At 32.8% G+C, this 25,896-nt stretch overlaps 2 protein-coding genes and 1 long non-coding RNA gene across 3 annotated transcripts; 1 reads left to right on the forward strand and 2 right to left on the reverse strand.

Moving 5' to 3' along the window:
• The first annotated feature begins 79 nt into the window (after positions 1-79).
• On the forward strand, positions 80-23,582 carry LOC124448046. The gene is made up of 3 exons (XM_046999066.1): positions 80-325; positions 8,650-8,651; positions 21,790-23,582. Exon 3 carries the CDS (start codon positions 22,125-22,127, stop codon positions 23,034-23,036), a length of 912 nt encoding a protein of 303 aa, XP_046855022.1. The 5' UTR covers positions 80-325; positions 8,650-8,651; positions 21,790-22,124; the 3' UTR covers positions 23,037-23,582.
• On the reverse strand, positions 5,783-6,415 carry LOC124449347. The gene has a single exon (XM_047000276.1). It carries the CDS (start codon positions 6,413-6,415, stop codon positions 5,783-5,785), a length of 633 nt encoding a protein of 210 aa, XP_046856232.1.
• Positions 8,180-8,911, reverse strand: LOC124448056. The gene is made up of 2 exons (XR_006948905.1): positions 8,751-8,911; positions 8,180-8,556 (listed from the first exon to the last, which is right to left on the reverse strand). It is a non-coding gene; the product is annotated as an uncharacterized LOC124448056 (long non-coding RNA).
• Positions 23,583-25,896: the final 2,314 nt, after the last annotated feature.

Consider the following 25,896-nt stretch of genomic DNA (forward strand, 5'->3'; position numbering starts at 1 on the left):
GTTTCGGGAAGTATCTGTTGTTGCTTGTTTTCACCTAATGGAAATAGACTGGTAACTAGTGATGGAACTACTGAAGTAAAGTTGTGAGATGTTAACAATGGACGTTTGTTATTATGTTTACAGTCAGATGATGTCGTTAATCGTTGTTCTTTCTCAGATTCTGGTTTGTTTATTACAGCAAGATATGATGGAGTTTCTGTTGAACTTGTGTTCACTGCATGGAATTCATTAACTTTGGAAAGAATTGATCGACGCTGCGTTGTTGATTACCAAAAACTACAATGCACCGATAAATATTCAGAGTTCTTTGGTGCAGAACTCGTCGGTAAATATCCAGAGTTCTTTATTGCAGAATTCTTCGAGTTTTCGTATGTTTTTCAATTCCCAAAGGCAATCGATATTTTTTCAAGTAAAAATAAATATTCACTACCTTTACTTTTAACACAGCATTATCGTGGTTGTATTTTTTATCATATAAGCCAGAATGGAAAGCTTTCTGAAATCACTCAGTTGACAAAATACAACGGTCAAGGAGAAATCGAGTTTTGTTTACCAAATGTTAGGTGTTCATGTATTTATAGGAATCGTAATAAAGTCCATCCCATCTCGTTTAAGGAATTTTACGTTGTGCCGTATTTTTCCAAGCTTAACATTGTCAAAACTGATCATTTTTTGAAATCTTCATTTATTTCTGAGGAATTGAAAATTAAATGTTGTTGTTTTTCTCTGGATGGATCTTTTTTTGCTGCTTTCGCTGTTGGTGACCACGTCAACATTCATATTTGGAGCATTGAACGTTGTACTATTATTCAAACTGTACCAATGCAGCTGAAGAATGCATTAGGATGTTGGTGGTCAGATGGTTTACTGTAGATATGGGACGGTTCTGATCATCTTATGAAGATATCAACCTCGTCTGAAAATTTTGTATATTCTACTCAAGCAAAGCATGTTAACATTGGATTTGAACCTGAAGAAATCTTAACATTTGGTGATGTCTTAGTTTGTTTTGACGAAGAAAAGCTTTTTTAAGTTGTTAGCATTACCAAGGGTGAGATACAATACAACGAAAGACTTCTTGTCGAAAGTTTTCAAATTAAAGCAGCAGCTGTATCACCTGATAATTCTGTTATTTTAACAGTAAACAAAACACAATACACATTATGGAAATGGAAAATACCAACAATGAATTTTACTTAAAAACTTGGCATACAGCAAAAATACCCATAAGGTCTTTTATTGAAGAAGTTGTTGGGGAACAGGAAACTGGAAATGATCTAGAGTTCAACTGCTCTATAAATGATAGTAACCAAGCGGTCATTGCGTTCTTTTTTAAAGACGACAATTTCAACCAGAGAACTGACATTTATGTAATTAATGTGCATAAAAACAATGACGTGAGTGCGATTTGGCATAGTATCAATGAATATTTATGGCGTTGCTCAATCGTACATAAATCATATTTAATTGCTAAATCTCTTGGCACATTGCTTGCTGCAGATTTAAAGAGTGGTAAAGTATGTGCTAAATTTTACGGACCAGATTCTGTATTTAATATACCTATGCATTACAACACAGGAACTTTAGCTTTAGTAACAAATGGTGGATGTGGAGTTAAAGTTTTAAAATTCAATGTACCTGAATGAATCCACTAAATCAAACTTTGTAGTTATATTAATTTATCGTATTTACTAACATCACATATCACTTAAAACAAGCATAAAAGTTCTTTATATCACAAAAGGACAATTATTTATGATAGCAACGAACTCAAAAATATTATAGAAAAAACTGTCCATATCCTTTATTTCAACCGTGGAAAAACTGTCAGTTTTTATTATGTAAAAATATCACGGACAGAGAAAGAGTTTTTTGTAATGTCAAGTAAAGATCTTTTCATCTAATGATTCCGTCAACGTTTATATTTGGAGAATTCGACACTGTAACATTGTCAAAGATATGATGAAATTGAGAATATAACACGAAGATGTTGATTGTCGTAAGGATGGTCGCTTGTTTTACTTGTGAAAATTACCAAAAGTGAGAAACCTTTGATCTCTGAAGGAACTTTATGTTGATGGTTTACTTTTTAATACAAATGTATGGTCAGATAATTTGGTTATTTTTATTATATATTAAACGTTCACTACATAGAAATGAAAGAATGTCGACAACTCATTCATTGTGAGTCATTTGACAATATGGTGTTGGTTTAGATGAAGATTATTTTGTTTAAATTATAGAGTGACTTTAACAATATCACTAACTTTTAATACATAGAACATTTAACCTGCAACGATAGCAATTCTAAACTGTAAACAGGGCCTTATTTTAGTTTACAAATGTAAAGTTCGATGTTTGAAACAGGCGTAAAATTTTAGTTCAATGACGATTATTGTATGTTTGCAAGGTCATATGCCAATAAAAATATAAAATTTTATCGTGACATCAATTTTAGAATGTTAAAGTATTTAAATTCGTATGTGTTTATTTAACGTCTGTCAAGTCGCTTTAACTTTATAGAGAGGAAATGTAAGTACTGTGTATTTTCTGGCGAACAGGCGAAGTAAGAAACATATGGAAGAAATTAACAGGTTTTGTCAAAACCTTTGTAATGTGAAGGATTTTACTATTCGCGACTAAAAAGGTTAAATTTAGAGTGGGAAATATGTTCAGAAAGGATGTCCATGACGTCTGTACTGTATTGGTTAAATATGGAGGTTACACCATAAATGGAATGATATAAAGTTATTAAAATAACATGTACAACGTCATACGTATGTATGAACAGTTACATTGGACTATGAAAACTGACTACATTCTGACTCGAAAAAGCAGACTAAAGCTTACAATTGTTTGTGAGATGCTATACTTTTTAGCATTTCATAAATATTAATGTAGGGAGAGCATAGTTCTTTTGTTTGGCAACAATGCATTTTGTTTTTAAAAATTAGATTTGATAGGTATCCGGTAATTTGTTCAAGTACAAACAATGAATTTTAACCCTATAGAGGCCGTTGTTTCTCACAGGCAATAATCACCGAACGAGATGTGTAAGAACTTTTAAAAAGGCACGGCCCCCAGTGGGTTAAACAATCATGCGGAACAAATACATATAATGACATGCTGAACACTATTTATAAAGATACCGTTCATTTCAAGCCACATTTAAACCACGAGGCATCGTGGAAAGCAGATGTTGTTCATATGTGATGGAAGAAGACTTTGCACATAGACGACAAGTATAAAGATTTGTGATTGTGCAAAGCAAAATAAAGTTGTTGCCTTCAACTTTCCTCGAAGACAAGTTACCGAAACACGTCTCATTTGATTGCAGATGTATTTAAACGTTTTGATAAAAAATCAAGACCGCCAATATCTGAATGCTACTGAACAATGACATACCACACATATTTAAACATTTGAAAGCCACGATGTACAGATATATTCTATCGATATTACGTCTTAAATGTTGATAGCAGCAGCAAAGAGAAATTTGAAAGAGGAAAACCCTTATGAAATGTGTTACACACGTAGCTACTTGGATTAAAATCATGTATGAAAATAGATCCTACGGCTGGAAACTACAAATGTAAGTGAAAAAACTGACGATGAACGATAATTTGTTTTTGGATTTATCTCTATTGATCTTGTGAAAATCTCAATGGTTTTATTGATGCTACTGATTTTGGTTTGTTTCTTCAATGTAACATAAGTTATAACTGAATATATGCAATGAATATAAATACACTAAATTTGCCATCTGTCTCCAATGCACTATGTGGATGAGTGCATAGAAGTGCAGTTATCGTAGATTAAGGTGTAGACTTGCAACAAATGAGAGCCGTAACTGTTTTTTTGCTCATTTTTCTACGACTCTCTACTATATTTTTAGTAGTAGAGCCTCGGGGAAAACAGAACGCCCTTAAATTCTCTCCTAACCTTAACTTAGCAGCATATGATTGCAAGATTCAATGAATATATGGAAAAAATTAAGGTCCAGTTTATAAATTCATTATCGTCTCATGTATCTTACCCCACAACATCATGCATATTTGCTTTGCATAACGACATTAAAACGCCAAAAAATTGTAGATTCTGATGAATTTTTTTATTTAAATACGTTGAAGGATAATTACTTATTGTCTTTGTGAAAGGTGAAAAGCTCCTAAGGAGCCAATCACAATAAAAAATTTTATTCATGACAAAAATTAAACAAATTTTAACAACGGAAAACTAGTCATTTAAACGTAGTAGAAAGTAATGTTAATTCTGTCTCTTTACTGACGAAGTACTAAAGTATGAGTTGCATGGAATAATCAACTAGTCTTAATGGTAGGCCTCGTGATATGAAAGCTTTCAATGTAAAATGCTTTAATAACGATGTAAAGCCTTTGATCGTTTGAAACTTGTTACATCTTTCAAACTTAACCGGCTAAAGCGATTCATGCAATGTTGGTGAATGTTTTACTATTTGGATAGTCAAACAGAAACTATATAACAATTTGCTCATTCTCAATATATCTGATTAAGAATTTAAAAACGCAAACTGACGTCATATGTAGAGTTCTTCTTCTTGAAATGTCGTACATAAGTTTCATATTTTCTTATATTGTAGATCCCACATGGATAGAGTTGTGAAAGTCCCGTTACCTCTTGTGTCATTCACTTCAATTACTCTTCCTAGTTTGTCATTACTCATGTGTCATAGTGATTCATGGCCAAAAATGTTCATTTGGAGTTTGGATTCTTTTTGGATGTCAGTTGTTTGTTCATATAATGATGATGGGCCCCATTATTATATGAACTCACCTAAAGGTGATCAGCTGACATTCATAGAAGATCAAATCTACACTAAGCATTCTTTGAGTGATGATATAACTGGAGAATTTGAAGCGACCCATTTTCCTTCACTTGAAGTTACCATAAGTGCATTGTAAACAGTAATCTATCGAAATGGTGATTCATAATATCAGTAGCCCCTTTATTGGTTACGTCAATTGCTTTGTGTATGGAATGGTATGAACATATTGAATGGACATTGCATAACGGCATATGTACGTGTAAACAATAACATTGAAATGATTGGACTATAATCTACGAAGATGGAAAACAAGCGAGTGGAAAAACATGATCCATGTCTTGTGGTATGTAAGTTGAATAGATGAGTATTAAAATTACTCATAGCTATGAGTAACTGCATGTGCTATTCAAGAAGGATCCTGATGGTTTATTTTTATAATTTGGACTATAGTCATAAAAAACACCCATATTAGCTAAAAAACAAGTCAATAAAAGGTATCAATTGCTGTGAGATAATAGCCGGCTTTCACTCGCTACTTTTTACTAATTTAATTAAACATTTATAAACAAAATTGCAATGCTGCAAGTAGGGTTCATTGAATTTTTAAGATAAAAATGTTACGATATACACGTAAAACTGCGCTGTGAAAAAGTGGAAGAGACATACTAAGACGCTTGGATCAGACGGACCAGAAGAATGCTTGAAAATCCGGTATTAAAGTTTTATTCTTTTTAAAATATATAATTTCTGGTTTTATTCATTCATAATGTGTTAATGTGGTTAATTCATGTCATTATGCTGACATTTATAATGTGTTTTTATAGAGTAATTATGTCTGTAGGGTAATAACTAGACATTGAATGAACGATCAAGTTGGACAAAGGTACGAAGAAACAACCTTCCTTATTGAAAAATCCCTGTTTGCGACTTTCATTATGCATACTATTAATCAGTGTAACGCATTTATAAATTCAACCGTTAAAATTTCCGTAAAACTAAATTTTCACAATTGTCAAATTTTCGGACAAAATGTGTATAAAGTCCGTCTGGTGACGCGAAGCGTTTTCGTATGCTAGCATAAACACAAGCAGGAAATGGTCTTCGATGTTTATTCCCTAAAATTTGAAAAATCCCCCTAGAACATCTTTGATTTGCGACTAATCGATACAGCTTGTGTATTCTCTCCAGATCCTCATCAGACAGAGGCCAGTTTTCTTCAAGATACCGACACACGTCTATCTTTAACACACTTTCTGACATCATATTGTCTCTAAATTCTAGGTGTGTTGTCAAACAATACTCTCCTTGAGTTTCTGTTTGGCCTAGCAAAGCCTCATACTCAACGTATTCAAGCGCTCTTTCGTGGCAACAAAGACACTCGATTGCCTTTTTCGACAAAGTACAATATTCACACTTACACCAACTAAGAGTTTGAAGGCGACAAGCATTTGCTCTCTCAAATTCAGCATCTATTTCATCCTCCGACGAGGACAAGTCGCTCTGCTCACTCTCCTGTTCGGAACCGCTTTCTTCACTTGTTTCGGCTTGCACTTCAGGTTCATGTTGATAGAGCAGAGCCTCACTCGGTTGATTTTCGTGTATGTCATCCATGACAGCAAAAAGCCCCGTAAAATACGCTTTAAATGTGTTTACTTCTCACCAGCCAATGACGTCACTACCGCTCGAGATAATTTTATTAAAATTTTATCCAAGATGGCATAATTTATAAAACTTTGGCAAATATCTCAGCAACAAAATATTTTTGAAAAAATTTTTTGCTGTTTTAGTTGTTTGACATCACAAAGGCTCAAATGTATGCCATAAAAATTTTCGTTGCCAATGTCCGTTAAGTAGTACCAACTATTCTCTGACTATAGCTGGTGATCTTTGGTTTGAAACTCAAACTTTGACGAAAAATGGCCATTTGGATCGATATTTGGATACATTTTGGCCTATTTTCTATTCTAAAATTTTTCGGAATCATATTGTTAATTTATTATAAAAGTCTATGTAAAAAACATAAATCTGGTGAGAACCATATAAGGACAATGAACATGATCGTTAACTACATTTCAGCTGTATCCAGTTACAAGGAAGTGAATCAGAATGATCTCGTGACGAACCCATCCTTTACAATTGAATGATGTGTACATCACTACCACAGAATAGATATATACAGAAGCGCCACTCGATGTCGGAGCCTTTGATGTTCGTGTCCGCAGCATCCGGGCAACTTTACACGGCGGCCATGTTTCCAGCCAGATAAATGCAGCCAGATCGCAATATAATATATAGTTCTACGGATGGGTTTTGGCAAATAAACCCAAATATTTCTATAGATTGGCCATTTTTTAAATATTTTTTTGTGTGGATACAGTTAACACATCAAGCTCTCAACAATTTATCATTAATTCGACGTCCGTTTTGATAAATGAGGGTTTATTCGGAATATTTACAAAGTAGATATGTATCTGACGAGATGCGTACTCGGTATATGGTTTGTCGTCAGTTTTAATTTTATCATATAAGAATTCTACAGAGAATCTTGAAGACATTTGTTCTAACATTTGAAATCTCGGTCGTGGCTGAAACAAGTGACAAATCAAATTATCCTCCAGTTAAGTTTATATATTGCAAACAACGTTTGGCAGGACATTCGAATCACCAAAATTGTCTACCCAGGTGTTTTAAACTATCAGAAGCGATGCTGCATGGCCACTATGAAAGTCATCTGATGCCAAAATATTTTGTATTCATCACAGTTGTGACTTGTGAAGCTTGAATGACTTTTTGAGCAAGTTGGAACATAAGCAGCAGCATGTTGGCCTCCACCAATAAAGTGCTTGAATAGCAATTTGTAAAACATATACTGCCATATGGTCCACATGATTTAACTTTGTTATTTCTGCCTTTTTAAATTCAATCAGGAGATTATTTATATATTTGACATGGATGCTTATTGATGATGTGAGAAGTGAACATAAAAAAGCTTCCTGAATGCTTTTGTGAATTGGATTGGTGTTGGCTTGGCAGTTTCCCCCTGTCAAATGTTTTAAAAAAGTTTTCTGGTGTATCTGTGTTTCACCTTTTGGTAAACATTTTACTGTGTAAAGTATTACGATTTAAATAATGGCATTAAGAGTAACTATAACTGGTTTTTGTCAGAATAAGTTCTGTTTGTGACATGATTACTTACAATAAAAATTTTAATTTACTGAATGAAGTTTATGACCCTTTGTTGCAATAATTTCTCTCTGCTGGTTGATCAATGCAGTGAATCAAACATAATTCTAATCATTTTCACATACAATTGTTGGTCACAACTCACAAGTGAAGTTTAACCAAAGAGGTAAGCTGTAGGAGCTTGACAATATGTTTGACATAATGGTAAAGTTGTTAATTTAATTGTAACAATTTATCAATAACTTCATTCTTTAAAAAATTGTAATTTCATATATTGTTTATTAAAAATAAGGCAACAAAAAACATCTTTATTTGTAAGTTAATACAAATTTGACAGACATGATAGCCACAGGAACTCAATATACAATTACAAATAAAAACTTTCAATTACAATTATGCAGACAAGCTACATTGCAAATAAAAAGCCCCGATTCAAGAATCAAATATAAATTAGTTTAGTCCAAATTTTATACCAATAACGTCTTCATCTGAAGAACGTTCTTTACGCACAGTAGGTCGTTTTATCGCTTCTATCAAATCCGTTGACCATTCTAATAGGAAACTCTTTACTAGAAAATACATAAATGGAATCACACTAAATATATTTATTACTTTTGTCCTAAATTATAAATTCTTAGGGCAACTGCCGTTCAATATAAGAGACGTTCTAAACATGGATCTCGCATACAATTCAAGGCAAGAAACTATAAAACCCGTAAAATTATATTTGAAGAACGTATTTTACAACAAAACTGTTTCTCACCTCATATGCTTGGTATCCTATCCGATGGCATTAAAAATTTTGTCCATAAGTGAATTTAAATTCGTCAAATTTTCGAAAACAACTCTTCATAATATTAATCTATATACATTCTGGCCAGTTTATCTGGCTGGAGTAATGGCGGACGCAAAAGATGCGCACTTAAGAACTGGGTACAAGTAGAGACAGATTTTTCGCTGAGTGGCGCTTCTGTATATATCTATTCTGTGTCACTACCGTGAAATTGGCACCACATTGGCACCACATTCAACACAACACTCATCACAACATTCATCACCACATTCAACTAAAATTTATCATTCAAAATGATAAATCGAAAAATCGTCTTTAAAACACGTTTTCCTTCAAATACGACAGTAAAAGACAATTCTTAACTGTTTATTACTATTTTACAGTCCTTAACCATCACAAAAAATGTATAAAAGTCAAGAAATTGAAGAAAACACTAAGATTTATATTACAAAGTACTTTCCATTTCTCTTAATTAGCCTATAATTTAAAAACTACACGGTAGAATTTTTTTAAACTTGGCCAGAATATAGATAATTATATTGTCTAAAACATATCCAAAATCAGGAGGTGGCACAAAAAAATAAATAATAGAAAATCATCGACATAGTTAGATGACACGAATTCGCGTAATATAATCTTATATAATTAGGTTGAGAATTTCAAGTCATTGCTAAACAAAGGCTTGTAAATAAAAACTACACGGTTTTTTTTAACTTGGCCATATTGTAGATATTCTTATTGTCTATAACATATCTAAAATCTGGAGGTGGCACAAAAAAATAAATGATAGAAAATCATCGACAAAGTTAGATGACACGAATTCGCGTAATATAATCTTGCATATTTAAGTTAAGAATTCCGGTTCTTTAACAAACAAAGCCTTATAAATAAAAAACCACAGGTTTATAATGCTTTAGTATATTTATTTTTTTTACAATTACAAATCAACACTTACAGTTCATCAGCAAAAGTCTTCATTTTTCTCTTCCACAGTATGTTTTTGTTGATTTTGAAGAATTTAATTGTGTTAACAACGGTTACAATTGGAATATCCATGGAGAGATTTTTTTCTGAAAATGTTATTTATGTATACTGAAAGTAAATCAAAATACGTTATTGCAATAATTGTTGGAGAATTGAATTTGGTTTTCGGCAGATTTTAGCAATTACGTACTTGGCTTAATTAATGTGCTTTTACAGGTACATACCAGTAGTTTGAGGCACAAGTGGAAGCGGCTATTTTGTGCTGATCATTGCACTTCAAAATAAATAAAACTTTAAATACTGTTGTCAGCCAAATACGCATGTCGTTTGATTTAAAAGTTAGACGCCTTTGTTTCCAATAGAACAGGAACCGCTACTTATTTACATATTACGGACATCTGTAACCATACATCAACGATGATTTTCAATAATGTTATAGACAGATTTTGGATATGTTATAGACAATAAGAATATCTACATTATGGCCAAGTTTAAAAAAATTCTACCGTGTAGTTTTTTATTTACAAGCCTTTGTTTAGCAATGACTTGAAATTCTCAACCTAATTATATAAGATCATAGTACGCGCATTTCTGTCATCCGACTTTGTCGATGATTTTCTTGTTAAGATACGAACATTTAACGAAAAGATATAAACAATATAGTATTAAGTAGATATGACACATGTCATATTAAGTGACATTCAGAACTTGTCATGGTAATATTGTTGTTCGTAGATACTTAACTTGTTATTTTGTTCAAGAATAAAAATCCTAATATTTCATACATTTTCCGAGCGTTATTGCAGAATCGCGAATAATTTAACATTTCTATCATTTATTTTTTTGTGCCACCTCCAGATTTTGGATATGTTATAGACAATAAGAATATCTACAATATGGCCAAGTTTAAAAAAATTCTACCGCGTAGTTTTTTAGCTATAGAGCTGTTTGTCGAATGTGGTGCCAACTTCACGGTTAATACCAGAGTACATTCTCAAGGAATATTATTTCTTTTATTTTTTTGTGCCACCTCCAGATTTTGGATATGTTATAGACAATAAGAATATCTACAATATGGCAAAGTTTAAAAAAATTCTACCGTGTAGTTTTTTATTTATAAGGCTTTGTTTATTAAAGAACCGGAATTCTTAACTTAAATATGCAAGATTATATTACGCGCATTTGTGTCATCCGATTTTGTCGATGATTTTCTACGATTTATTTTTTGTGCCACCTCCAGATTTTGGATATGTTATAGACAATAAGAATATCTACAATATTGCCAAGTTTAAAAATTCTACCGTGTAGTTTTTTATTTACAAGCCTTTGTTTAGCAATGACTTGAAATTCTCAACCAAATTATATAAGATTATATTACGCGAATTCGTGTCATCTAACTATGTCGATGATTTTCTACGATTTATTTTTTGTGCCACCTCCAGATTTTGGATATGTTATAGACAATAAGAATCTCTACAATATGGCCAAGTTTAAAAAAATTCTACCGTGTAGTTTTTTATTTATAGGCCTTTGTTTGAAAAATTACATGGATATAGGAAGTTAATTATATAAGATTATCTTACGCGCATCCGTGTCATCCGACTTTGTCGATGATTTTATATAACTTATTTTTTTGTGCCACCTCCAGATTTTGGATATATTTTTGACAATATAATTATCTATATTCTGGCCAAGTTTAAAAAAATTCTACCGTGTAGTTTTTTATTTATAGGCCTTTGTTTGAAAAATTACATGGATATAGGAAGTTAATTATATAAGATTATATTACGCGCATCCGTGTCATCCGACTTTGTCGATGATTTTCTATAACTTATTTTTTTGTGCCACCTCCAGATTTTGGATATATTTTAGACAGTATAATTATCTATATTCTGGCCAAGTTTAAAAAAATTCTACCGTGTAGTTTTTAAATTATAGGCTAATTAAGAGAAATGGAAAGTACACTGTAATATAAATCTTAGTGTTTTCTTTAATTTCTTGACTTTTATACATTTTTTGTGATGGTTAAGGACTGTAAAATAGTAATAAACAGTTAAGAATTGTTTTTTACTGTTGTATTTGATGGAAAACGTGTTTTAAAGACGATTTTTCGATTTATCATTTTGAATGATAATTTTTAGTTGAATGTGGTGATGAATGTTGTGATGAGTGTTGTGTTGAATGTGGTCCCAATGTGGTGCCAATTTCACGGTAGTGTGTACACATCACAGTACGATGTAAGACAAAATTGAAGAAATATTTTAATATAAAACTGTGACTCTACGTTGTGGAACGAAAAAATAAATGTGGAAATGAAGAAATAGTCGTTTTGGTCATATTTGGTGAGTAAAATTGTAAAAAACATTGATTTAAAGCGGTATTGTTTAGCTACTTGTTGTATTTTATCAAAGGTTTGACTAAATGGCAGAATATCCGTCCACTTGGATTCATTGACAGTACATCAACATTTTCAGTAGATACACAGATGCACGTGTAAGGTTTGACTAAATGTCAGAACACTTGTCCACTTGGATTTATTGACAGTTCATCCACATTTTCAGTAGATACACAGATACACATGTAAGGTTTGACTAAATGGCAGAATACTCGTCCACTTGGATTTATTGACAGTTCATCCACATTTTCAGTAGATACACAGGTACACATGTAAGGTTTGACTAAATGTCAGAATACTTGTCCAGTTGGATTCATCAGACCTGCCAATTCTCTCGCCGGGAGACTCCCTTTGCTGCATTTTCCCGACCTCCGGACAAAGATACTAAATCTCCCGGTTTTTTTAAAGCTTAGGCTTTTAGAAGTTTGTTGGCATTTTTATTCATCGCATGGAAAGAAATACTCGATGAATAGCATTCAAAACATAACGTATTGTAGCCGCGGTGCGCCGGAAATGGGCATGACATTGATTTTCGTTTTTTCGTATAATTATGTAACACAAAATGGCTGCCAGCTAAAATTTTTGTGCATAACACTTGAGGTAATCATTGCCTTTTGCCTAATAAATCAATCTAAAAATATGTCGTATACAAGAATAGAAAAATCCAGTTTTTTTGCCAGATCTCCCGGTTTTTCTGCATTAATCTCAAGGTTTGTGTTCCTTGGGGTTGGCAGGTCTGGATTCATTGACAGTTTATCCACATTTTCAGTAGATACACAGATACACATGTAAGGTTTGACTACATGTCAGAATACTTGACCACTTGGATTCATTGACAGTTCATGAACATTTTCAGTAGATACACAGATACACATGTAAGGTTTAACTACATGTCAGAATACTTGTCCACTTGGATTCATTGACTGTTCATCCACATTTTGAATAGATATACAGATACACATGCAAGGTTTGATTAAATGACAGAATACTCGTCTACTTGGATTCATTGACAGTGCATCCACATTTTCAATAGATACACAGATACACATGTAAGGTTTGAATAAATGACAGAATACTCGTCTACTTGGATTAATTGACAGTTCATCCACATTTTCAGTAGATACACAGATACACATGTAAGGTTTGACTAAATGACAGAATACTCGTCCACTTGGATTCATTGACAGTGCATCCACATTTTCAGTAGATACACAGATACACATGTATGGTTTGCTAAATGTCAGAATACTTGTCCACTTGGATTCATTGACAGTTCATCCACATTTTCCGTAGATACACAGATACACGTGTAAGGTTTGACTAAATGTCAGAATACTTGTCCAGTTGGATTCATTGACAGTTTATCCCCCTTTTTTAGTAGATACACATGTAAGGTTTGACTACATGTCAGAATAATTGTCCATTTGGATTCATTGACAGTTCATCAACATTTTCAGTAGATACACAGATACACATGTAAGGTTTAACTACATGTCAGAATACTTGTCCACTTGGATTCATTGACAGTGCATCCACATTTTCAGTAGATACACAGATACACATGTAAGTTTGACTAAATGTGAGAATACTTGTCCACTTGGATTCATTGACAGTTCATCCACATTTTCAGTAGATACACAGATACACATGTAAGGTTTGACTAAATGTCAGAATACTTGTCCACTTGGATTCATTGACAGTGCATCCACATTTTCAGTAGATACACAGATACATGTGTAAGGTTTGACTTAATGTCAGAATACTTGTCCACTTGGATACATTGACTGTTCATAAATGCCTGGTTTAGTTGATTGCATATCATCTTGTTAACACGAATGATCTGTTTACCTATCAAAACGACTGTATGATAATATTCATATCAACTGCAAACGATTTGATTCAATTATACACTACCACAGTTATAAATTAAATATAGATTTAAAATGCAATGGCACACGCAGTACTCTCATGATAATGCACAATTAAATTTATTTAAATTGAAAAAATTAAGCCAAGTCATGTTGTAACAAAAAAGTGTCCGTTTTCCTTTTCTTTTGCTGCTTTTCAATGCCACAACAACCTCAACATAATTCATGCATTTTTTGATGATCGTTTTATTCGTTTAAAAATGCCTGACATGGAAGTCGACTAATTCACTGATTTCAAGAATCACAGGATTTTATCATCAAAGAGGAATCAAGTTAGAAAGAAAAACGCTTGGATTTCTCAAACATAAGATATTTATTTGTTTTGAATAAAAGTGCGGATTTTATCTTTGGACAGCAACTTGTGTCAATCGCTTCGTTTGATGTCATTTGATAAATTTTTAAACATTTGCTGCATGAAATTAGAAAATCAGTTTGATTTAGACGAACAGCTTATTTTGCTCACATTGTCACATTCAACGTATGAACATTATTGATGTTACAATAGGGTTTGAACTATGATCACCTTTTTTAAACTGATATGTATGTGGTCGCGTTCTTTATATTAAATCTCTCATTTTTTGTTAGGTATGTGACATGTAAAGAACTAAAGCAAGCATAATTTGGTCGACGAGGTTGTCATATATGAAGTCTTACTTGTAAAACAAAGGTAATTTTACAAAAGTAAAGCTAGATTTTATATCTACATTACCGACCTAACAAATTAGCTAAAAAATCATCTAGATGAAGTATGAATAAACATGAATGAGAAATCATATCTAAGTTTATATTTCAAATTTTAACTATTGACCATAAGCTGCATGGTAAAGAACAGTAAAACCTGTTCAAAAGTATAGGGAAGGCAAAATAACATGAGAATATTTTCTTTATGTAGGATGCTGAATTTTCTTTATAAACTGTAACTGACACTAGTACCAGTCCCCAAAATCGAAACAATATTGTTGTTAATGTAAACTTACGAACGCGTAATCTATAAGTACTTCTAACTCTTTATCGAAAATATACTCATCATTGCGATCTGGATATAAATGAGAACAATCGGTAATGATACTTTACTTATATTCTGTTGTTTTGATTGTTGTTTGTTCATTTCCTATCTAATTCTAAGTACATTTTCTATATGTATCTAGATGACATCTACTATCATTGACTAAACATTCAAGAGAAATCCTATTTAAGTTGATGTACCAACTTTCTAACTATTGACAATAAGCTGCATGGTAAAGGACAGTAAAACCTGTTCAAAAATATGGGGGAGGCAGAATAACATGAGAACAATTTCTACATGTAGGACGCTGAATTTTTCTTTATAAACTATACTTGTCTATGGAAAAATTGATGACGTGAATTTTATGTAGGGGAGGGGGGGACGAGCATGTCCAACAAATTTTTAAAATAAGCAAATGTGAAACATGGGAAGAATGTATATACACATAGTAATAACGCGACAGAATCTATTTTTGTGAAATGTTGATTCATGCACTAATGTGAGCTTTTGAAATTATACTTTTGACCATATTAGTTTAACAGTTTTAAGGTTTACTTTTATTGTATCCTTTACTGTTGTATTTACAGTGTCTTCATTGATCATAAGTAATTATAATTGCGTGTAGTTGATGTTTGCCATGTATTTATAATTTACAATGGTTTATTCAATAACAAAGATTTTTTATAATATGAACTGACTTATTCAACAATATAAATATATGAAATTTTTCAATAATGAAGGGAAAAATTCATTCACAGTATCAAAAATCGTGTCTTAATCATCGATATTCCAATCCTGTCTTAGATAGGTGATCATCTATTTCAGAGTTAAAACTTGTGTAACTTTATAACGTTTAACAGCAGTCCTTTGGAATTTGACTAATCTCAATGTTAAATATGTACTTTGCATGAGGTTCTTATTTATGTATTTTATTTCTATAACAATTATTTTTAGTCAGTGATGTATACTTAGTTATAGAATAATACTGTTTGTTGAAAAAGATCCTGACTCACTCTTCATTATCGTTCGTAATTTAAATGTGTTTATGTAACAAAACTCATATGGATAAAAAGTTGATGTTTCAATAATGTTTCAATTATGATCACCATTTTTAAACTGATATGTATGTAGTCGCGTTTTTTATATTAAATTTCTTATCTTTTGTTAGGTACGTAACATGTAAAGAACTAAAGCAAGCATAATTTTGTCCACACGATCGTCGTATATGAAGTCTTATTTCTAAAACAAAGGTAATTTTACGTAAGTTAACCGAGATTTTGTATTTACATTTCTAACTTAACAATATTTATACCAAAGCATTGCGTAGTATGCAGTATGACTATAAAAAAATCATTGTTTATTTCCACTCCAAAATTAAAATCGTTTGAATTATTCTATAAGTGACTTTTAAAGCTATATTTAATACCACGACTGGAAAGTAGAATTCATTTTTTAATTCAAATTATCCTCTAGAAAATTGCGGCTCTTACACGAAGAAAAGACTTGATAATAAATAATTCTGAGTCAGTGATGCGCTTGACATTCACAGATGCCACTTCATAATGCGACATTTCTTTTTAAATATAATTAAACTTAAGTAAACAGTACAATGTACAAATGTAAAGTGAAGATTAGGTTCCAGGGTCAAAATAAACTCATGATAACGTATATATTTCATCATCAATCATTATTTTTTAATATAATTACGCTTTAGTAAACAATACAATGTATAAATATATAGTAAAGATTATGTTCAAGTGGTCAAAATGAACGTCAGATAACGTTCATATTTCATCATCATTCAATTTGCACGTAATTTATTCTTAGATGAACTTTGATATAGCATGTACACTGAGAAACTGAAATCAAGATACTTGTTTTGTTTTGCAACGTGTCTAACTGTTTTAGTTACTTGAATTAAATCGTGTAACAACACAAAGTCGAGAAATTTCACTGACTGTCAGGCCAGGCCCGCCGTGAGGTGATAGGCAAGGGAGCATTTTGCCTTGGGCCTGTAATATAATAGGGGCCGGCGCCTTTCCTTTTGGACACATGAAAATTATAAAATTTAAGTTTATAGAAAAAGTATTTAATGATTTGTGTATTTTTTGTACTTTTCTTACGTTATCTCATCATGTAGAAAATTTTCATCAATTGTTAAGTTTTTAGAAATTGTCGTGGCATCTTCAAACGGAATCACGCTTTATGTGTTATCAATATGAGCAGGCATGTGGCTAGAATGTTAATATTGGGGGAGCAACATTTTTTTTGGGGGGGGGGAAGCAGTTGTAGACGTCAATTTATACTGTATTATAACAGTAATATAATTTATCACTAGTTAGTTTTTGTGGGTAGCCACTGTGCATGCGCGGCTAACCACTATGCCATACTGAAAAAGTGTCTGAGTGAGGCAGGCAGTGTTTGTTCGTCGTGATATCCTCGGCTGTGTCATCGGTGATAGTCGCATATGCGAACGATCACGAATAGAATTGTTTTAAGTAAAGTCAATATTTATGTTGTTCTTTAATTACTTATGCTTTAGAGCGTATAATCTGCACTTTGTTTTAGTGACTATAGTCAAAACCTTGCAGCTGAAAATATAATTCAGTTATACACGTTACTGGTGATTACAGATGTCTAATTAATCTCGTTTGGACAAAAAAATACAAGGCACTTGATACTCTGTGCAGTCCGTACTTGTAGACAATACTTATGTTGTTCTTCAATTACCTATGATTTAGAGCGTATAATCTGCACTTTGTTTTAGTGACTATAGTCATAATCTTGAAGCTGAAAATATCATTTATTTATACGCTTTACTGGTGATTACAGACGTGAAATATATCTCGTTTGAGCAAAAAATACAAGGAACTCTGTGCAGTCCGTACTGTACTTTGTTCGGTATTTTATTCATATGTCGCGTTGTGTATCTGTCACCCTGTGTTCTGTGTTTTAGTGAGGAAAATGTGAAGCAGATAGAAGATAGTTTTCTTTATTTTCATTTCAATTAGTAGTGCTAACAATTTGAATTTAACAGATTGTCAAAAATGACAAAGAGTTTAAATATATGGTTAGAGTCAAGCTATGGTCCTATGGGGGACTACTGCAGTTTAGCGGACACCTTGGACGCTGACCCAAACCCTACCCTATAATCCCAAGCAAAAAACGAGCCCGCGGTCATAAGCGTTTCGGGTGTCCGCTAAACTGAAGTCTAGCCAAATTTTAAATTGGAACAAAATCATCAGCAATATAGTCCTATCAAAATGTTAATAAGTAAATATTCATAGAACACAGCAAACCAGTTTGATATATCCTGTTAAAAGAACGACGTATCTCTTCACCACACGATTATTAGACAAATAAGATATATTATGTATTAACAAGGAGTTACTATCGCAAGGTAGTTGCTGCCTCTCGCGCCGAGTTGGCAAAAATGTTCTCATTTTAAGTACTTTTTCATTGTATCAAGTTTACTATTTTAACGCCTTGATGTAAGATCAATTACTGGGTCATGTCACTAGGCAGTGAACACAATTTTTATCGAGAGAAAGAAATAAAGCACACAAGTCTTTATAAATGACTTTTAGTACTATTTTTAATTTATCCTTTTACTTTTGTGAATATTTTGTATATTTTAAATTATACCTTTTGCTCACAAATTCATTCGTCATTTCTAGAATAAAATATGGCTTTGCCACCTAAAAACTTAAAGCATGAGGAAAATGGATCTCGTTTGAATAAACTTTTAATCAATAAAGGAACCCAAGCCTTAAAAACAACATTGCAATTCATTATAAACCTTCAATCATCAAACTTAAAAGACAAACTTAATGATGCTTTTAACCGAAAGAAATTGGAATCATTAAAAAAGAACAAAGTTGTCAACAAAAAGCAATGGGACCTTCTTTACCCTTCTATTGGTACACCCGAAATTAGCAACTTTGATATTTCATTATTGACTGTCTTATTGCGTAACATATGTGGTCTAACAGCGCCACACGGTGGATGGGATAATCTTCCTTCCTCTTCAGATGCTTCAATCTCAGCAAACATTGCAAGAATAAAGTTTTATCGAAACAAAGTGTACGGTCACATAACTACAACTAGTGTAAATGACAGTACGTTTGAGCATTTGTGGAATGAAATCTCAAAAGCATTGGTTGGTTTGGGTATTCAACAAACTGAAATCGATGAATTAAAGAAAGCTCCCTCAGTCACGATGAAGCGAATTATCTTGAAATGTTAAAAACTGGTGTACTGTTGCTGAGAAAACAAAAGAAGATGTGGAAGATATAAAATTGACGTGGAGGAAATTAAAGAAGTTGTGTCAACAAAAGCTGATGTAGCAGAAATGAAACAAGATATGGCAATCAAATCGGATTTAATAGAAGCCAGAGAAATGTTGCGGGAAAAACATGTTCGAATCTTGCGAAGTGTAATTTCAAAGGTCTTATAGAAGAGCTTAACAAGAAATACCTTGAAGGCACTAGACAATGGTTATTTGAAAAACTCGACACTTGGTTTAACGATACAAGTGAAGATGCTTCCAATGTCATGATTTTGATTGCCGGTCCTGGTGTTGGTAAAAGTGTGTTTGCTGCTGAGGTGTGTAGACGATATTTTGAAAAGAAGAAACTTGCTGCTTCTCATTTCTGCAGATATAATAGATCAGATTATAGAAATCCTCGAATGTTGATAGAATCATTGGCTAGTAGCATGTGTGATACAATATCAAATTTTAAATCTAAACTAAATGAAGAATTACCGAGAAACAATTCCAAAGAATCCATCACCGATAAATTCCTTGTTTTATTAAATAATCCATTGCATTCATTAAAAGATCATAAACCAATGCTTTTGGTTATTGATGCCTTAGATGAAAGCCAAGTTGATGGCAAAAGTGAATTGTTGGAATTGATTGCAGTAGAGTTCAAACGACTGCCTAAATGGATTAAAATCTTCATCACAAGTCGTCCAGAACTTTCAGTTCAAAAGAAGTTGAAAGACATGAAACCTGTGGAAATTACAACTAATCCTCGTGATGAAAACAACGAAGAAGACCTGTCCAATTATTTGAGACATCAGTTGAGTCTTCCGGCCGAAAAAAATAGTGATGGTGCTTCCTTGTCAATACTTAAAAAATTGAAGGGCCTATTTTGAGACATCAGTTGAATGATCGTGTGCAGAGAAATTGCTACGTTCTATCGTCATTACTTGAAAATGTGAGGATCATTTCTTTATGCGTATTACGCACAACGGAGCTTGAAAGAAGAAAATACTGAGCTTACTTACGAAAACATTCAACAGTTGGTCCCTAGTGGGTTAAGCGGTGTTTACACAAATCAATTCGAAACAGTAAAAAAAATGCTGACAGAGAAAAGTCTTTCAACCGGAAATTTAGTTATTTCCGAAGTTATCTTTAAGCAATTTCTTGAATTGTTGGCTGCCTGTCGGGAGGTTTTACCATTAACTTTACTTTTTAGCCATTTAGGTTTTTCTGGTGACATCATCGAACTGTTATCTCAAATTTTGCCAGTTTACGATGATTGTTTAACCGTATATCACAAATCTCTAATTGATTGGTTGAAATCAGATGGTTACGAACAGCATGAGTTTACAGTTAACCCAAAAAATGGTCATAAGTTCTTATGGCATGCTTGTGAGAAAGTGTTTGAAGAAATTAAGAAGATGAACATTTTTAAAGGTCAGATGAAGACTGTTATGATTAAATATGCTTTGAAGAATGGAATCTATCATATGTCAAAATGTGGCGAAAATGTTGACTTTAGCTGGGCAGTAGATGTCAAAGTGGTTTATGCAAGGTTAATGTGTGTGGAAGACATTAAGGTGAAAACCATTAGGTCTGAATTGCGAGAAATCATTAAGGAACTACGAACTTTCTTGAGGAAAGATGTACTTGAAGAACAACTATTTCATTTGTTTATGACAAGGAGATATAACTCATATTGGTTTCATGATAGCTATCGTTATTTACAAATTATTGCAAACAGAATTGATGGCAGTAACGAAAAAAGATTATTGGCATGGGATTTATTGAAACAAGGAAAGTTTTCTTGGTTTGAGGATTTAGACTCAACATATTTAACAAACCATCATCATTTGACTGTCTCCTTGCGTGCTAACGTTACATCTCTTTGTGTGTCGTCCAATGAAGAACTTCTTGCTGTAGGATTTGAAAATGGTGAAATGTCTTTTTATGAACTTCCAAAATTCGAACTACGATGCACCCTCGGCACTGCACTGGATGATTCAAGGTTGGATAAATGGGATGATGTAGTAGATGATGTAGACAAATTTATGTCCCTATATGACAAATATTACGATCCATTAACAAAGGAATTAGGTTTTGTCGGTGGAAACATCTGTTGTTGCTCGTTTTCACCTACCGGAAATAGACTGGTAACCAGTGATGGATCTACTGAAGTAAAGTTGTGGGACGTTAACAATGGACGTTTGTTATTATGTTTACAGTCAGATGATGTCGTTAATCGATGCTCTTTCTCAGATTCTGGTTTGTTTATTACAGCAAGATATGATGGAATTTCTTCTAAAGATGTGTTCACTGCATGGAATTCATTTACTTTGCAAAGAATCGATCGACGCTGCGTTGTTGATTACCAAAAACTACAATGCACCTATAAATATTCAGAGTTCTATGTTGCAGAATTCGGCGAGATTTCGTATGTTTTTCAATTTCCAAAGGCAATCGATATTTTTTCCCAACCTTTACATTTAATGATAACACACCTTTATCGTGATTGTATTTTTTATCATACAAGCCAGAATGGAAAGCTTTCTGAAATCACTCAGTTGACAAAATACAACGATCAAGGAAAAATCGAGTTTTGTTTACCAAATGTTAGGTGTCCATGTATTTATAGGAATCGTAACGGAGTCCATCCCCTCTCGTTTAAGGACTTTTACGTTGTGCCGTATTTTTCCAAGCTGAATATTTTCAAAACTGATCATCTTTTGAAATCTTCATTTATTTCTGAGGAATTGAAAATTAAATGTTGTTGTTTTCACTGGATGGATCTTTTTTTGCTGCTTTCGCTGTTGGTGACCACGTCAACATTCATATTTGGAGCATTGAACGTTGTACTATTATTCAAACTGTACCAATGAAACTGAAGAATGCATTAGGATGTTGGTGGTCGGATGGTTTACTGTGGATATGGGATGGTTCAGATCATCTTACGAAGATATCAACTTCGTCTGAAAATTTTTTAGATTCTACTCAAGCAAAGCATGTTAACATTGGATTTAAACCTAAAGAAATCTTAACATATGGTGATGTCTTAGTTTGTGTTGACGAACAAGATTTTGTTCAAGTTGTTAGAATTGCCAAGGGTGAGATACAGTACAACGAAAGACTTCTTGTCCGTAGTTCAAAAGTTAAAGCAGCTGTATCACCTGATAATTCTGTTATTTTAACTGCAAACAAAACAGAATACACATTATGGAAATGGAAAAATACCAACAATGAACTTTACTTGGAACCTTGGCATACTGCAGAAATACCCATAACGTCTTTTATTGAAAAATTTGATCGAGAACAGATAATTTTAACTTGTCTTGAAGTCAGTTGCTCTATAAGTGATAGTAACCAAGCGGTCATTGCATTCTCTTTTCAAAACGACAATTTCAAACGGAAAACTGGCATTTATGTAATTAATGTGCATAAAAACAACGATGTGAGTACGATTTGGCAGAGTATCGATGGATTTTTATGTTCAAGCACATTCGTACATAAATCATATTTCATTGGCGAATCTTTTGGCACATTGTTTGCTGTAGATTTAAACAGTGGTAAAAGATGTGCTAAATTTTACTCATTAGATTCTGTATTTAATATAACTATACATTACAACACAGGAACTTTAGCTTTAGTAACAAATGGTGGATGCGGAATTAAATTTTAAAACTTAATGTTCCTGAATAAATCCACTAACTCAACCTTTTTAGTTATTAGCCTATTGTATTTACTAACATTACATATCACTTAAAACGAACATAAAAGTTCTTTATATCACAAAAGGACAGTTATTTATTGTATCAACAACGAACTCAAAACTGTTGCAGAAAAAATTGTCCATATTCTTTGTTTTAACCGTGGAAAAACTGTCAGTTTTTAATTATGTAAAAATATCACGGACAGAGAGAAAGATTAGTTTTTTGTAATGTCAAGTAAAGATCTTTTTCATCCTATGATTCCCGTCAACTTTCAAATTTATATTTGGAGATTTCAACACTGTAACATTGTCAAAGTTGTGATGGAATTGAGAATATCACGCGAAGATGATGATTGTCGTAAAGATGGTCGCTTGTTTTACATGTGAAAATTACCAAAAGTGAGAAACTTTTGATCTCTGAACGAACTTAATGTTGATGGTTTACTTTTTAATACTAATGTATGGTTAGATAATTTCGTTATTTTTATTATATATTAAACGTTCACTACATAGAAATGAAAGAATGTCACTCATATAACTTGTATATAAACCATGTATCATTCATTATCTCACTCATACTGAAGATGGCATCATGAGATGTCGAAACATGTCTATTCTAAAAAAAGTCGTCGTGTATATTAAATGCGCATTAGCAACAGCGCTTTTACGAAGATACTGTGTATTTACTGGTGAAGTAAGAAATATATGGAAGAAATCAACAGGCCTTGTTAGAACCTTTGTAATGTGAACGATTTTACCAATCGCCACCAATGGGATTAAATTTAGAGTGGCAAATATGTTCAGAAAGGACGGTCCATGATATCTGTACTGTATTGGTTAAATATGGAGGTTACACCATAAATGGAATGATATAAAGTTATTAAAAGAACATGTACAACGTCATACGTATGTATGAACATTTACATTGGACTATGAAAACTGACTACATTCTACAAATATGGAAAAGAGGCAAATGCAAAAGAGGTAAATGGAGGAACATGATCCAGGTTTTATAGTTCGTAGTTCGTAAGTAGAGTAGACAAGTTTTAAATTTTGTTTGCATGTGTATGTGGTTATTATGAAGGATTACGTGGTCTATTTTGCAATTTGAAGATAATTAGAAGTCATCTTTAAACTAGGATTTTGTGATTAAATCTTTCAATTTTTACTTGTAAATATATGAGACCACGTGCTGCGATAAATGACTGGCTTTCACTATAGTTATTTTGAATGAAGAAGTTGCGCTCTTCTGTGTCGACTCTTTGCGACAATTGGGGGAATTGCCAAATTTTCGATTTCAAAAGGATTTTCTCCGACCCTTTGAATACATAGTGAAGAAAAGCATGTAAGTTTATGCAGGAGTCAATTCTGTCAGAAAATATAAAGTTTCTTGCAGCTTGAAAATCTTTCTCTCAAATAAACAAAATTTGTGGCAGACTGCAGATTCTTTTCAAAGTTGAAATTTTACGAAGAATTTTACAAAGGAAGTCTTTCATCAATCGCTCTGTTTTGTCTGTTATAATTGGAAGGATTTGATTAAAATTCTTTCTTCGATATCTTTATGAACTTGGCAAGAAATTTGTTAACTTTGCAACAAGGAACTGCAATTTTCAGTCTACGATTTGCTTGAATCAACAACTGGATTTTTCACATTTTAGTTCTTCCACAATTCGAGATATGGTCGTACGATGTGTCACACAAATCGGGCATTTGCAAGCCGCAAACATCAAATCTGGTTGGAAAAATGTTTTCTCCGTTTTCATTTGGCTGCGTCCGATCATGATGAAGGAATCGTAGAATTCGCTTTTCTAACAAGAGGTTTGTAGTTTAAGGAGGTCTTTCTTCTCATCTTACCGCCGACCTGTCTGTTGTGCTCTTGGGTAAGGTTCTTGTATCGGTGCAAATTTTAAAATTTTAAAATAAAAATGGTTGCATATGTTTGAAGAAATGATGGTGAATCCGTTTCCAAGCTTAAAATAATTAGACATCTGTAAAATATTAAATTAAATTCAAATTGAATTTTAATATCGTTTTAGTAAATGTGTTTCTCGGATGTGACAGAGAACTTCGTTTATTTTGCAACAAGAATTTTATGTGTTCGTTCTTTTCCATGGTTATTCAGTCATATTCGTATAAGTTTTCGAGGTAAACTTTTATTTACCATAAAGTCGATGGATTTTCTCATGATGCATGAATGAAAATTAAACGAGAGTTAATGGAGAAATGAAATAAATGTGAAACATGTTTTCGTTGATGCAAATTACGAGTCAAAAGGCAGAGTTTTTTAAACTTTTCTAGCCCTGTTTCTCTACTGTTTCCACGGCACTTGTAAATCAAAGCTTTGACAGATTCATTTATCCCACAAGATTATCAGTGTATAATTTCACATCCCCCATTTTCTCTTTCAGCCACGATTTTTGAGAAATATTTCTCCGCGACCATCGACTCTTTCCAAGATGCCGTAAATTGTCTCTCGGAATTCACATGCAACGCAAGTTTCCCGGACACGAGTATGGAAGCAATAAGACTGATACGAAATTGCCAAATTTGTTTCCGAAAATCCTGTGGTACGACGATTGCAAATCTACTTTCTTTTCACCTTTGAAATGATTTAAAATTTTGTAAAATCACAACAAAGCTTACCACTTTGGATGAAATTCAACCCAAATCATCGTTTTCAATCGCTTTTTCGTGTAACATTTTCCAATGGCGTCTGTTTTCTTTTCTTTTATAAACAGATGTTTAAGACTACGAAGTAGAGGATGCTGGGATATCAGAGCAAGAGAGAATCTGGGTGAAAGGCTGGTTTCCAGTCCTTTTTGAGCTTTCG

This window comes from Xenia sp. Carnegie-2017, unplaced genomic scaffold, assembly GCF_021976095.1.
Source record: "Xenia sp. Carnegie-2017 unplaced genomic scaffold, XeniaSp_v1 HiC_scaffold_23, whole genome shotgun sequence".
NCBI classification, from domain to species: Eukaryota; Metazoa; Cnidaria; class Anthozoa; order Malacalcyonacea; family Xeniidae; genus Xenia; species Xenia sp. Carnegie-2017.

Excerpts from the sequence above, each read along its gene's own strand:
- LOC124449347 (XM_047000276.1), bottom strand. The coding sequence starts at position 6,415 with ATGGATGACATACACGAAAATCAACCGAGTGAGGCTCTGCTCTATCAA.
- LOC124448046 (XM_046999066.1), top strand. The coding sequence starts at position 22,125 with ATGTTGTTGTTTTCACTGGATGGATCTTTTTTTGCTGCTTTCGCTGTT.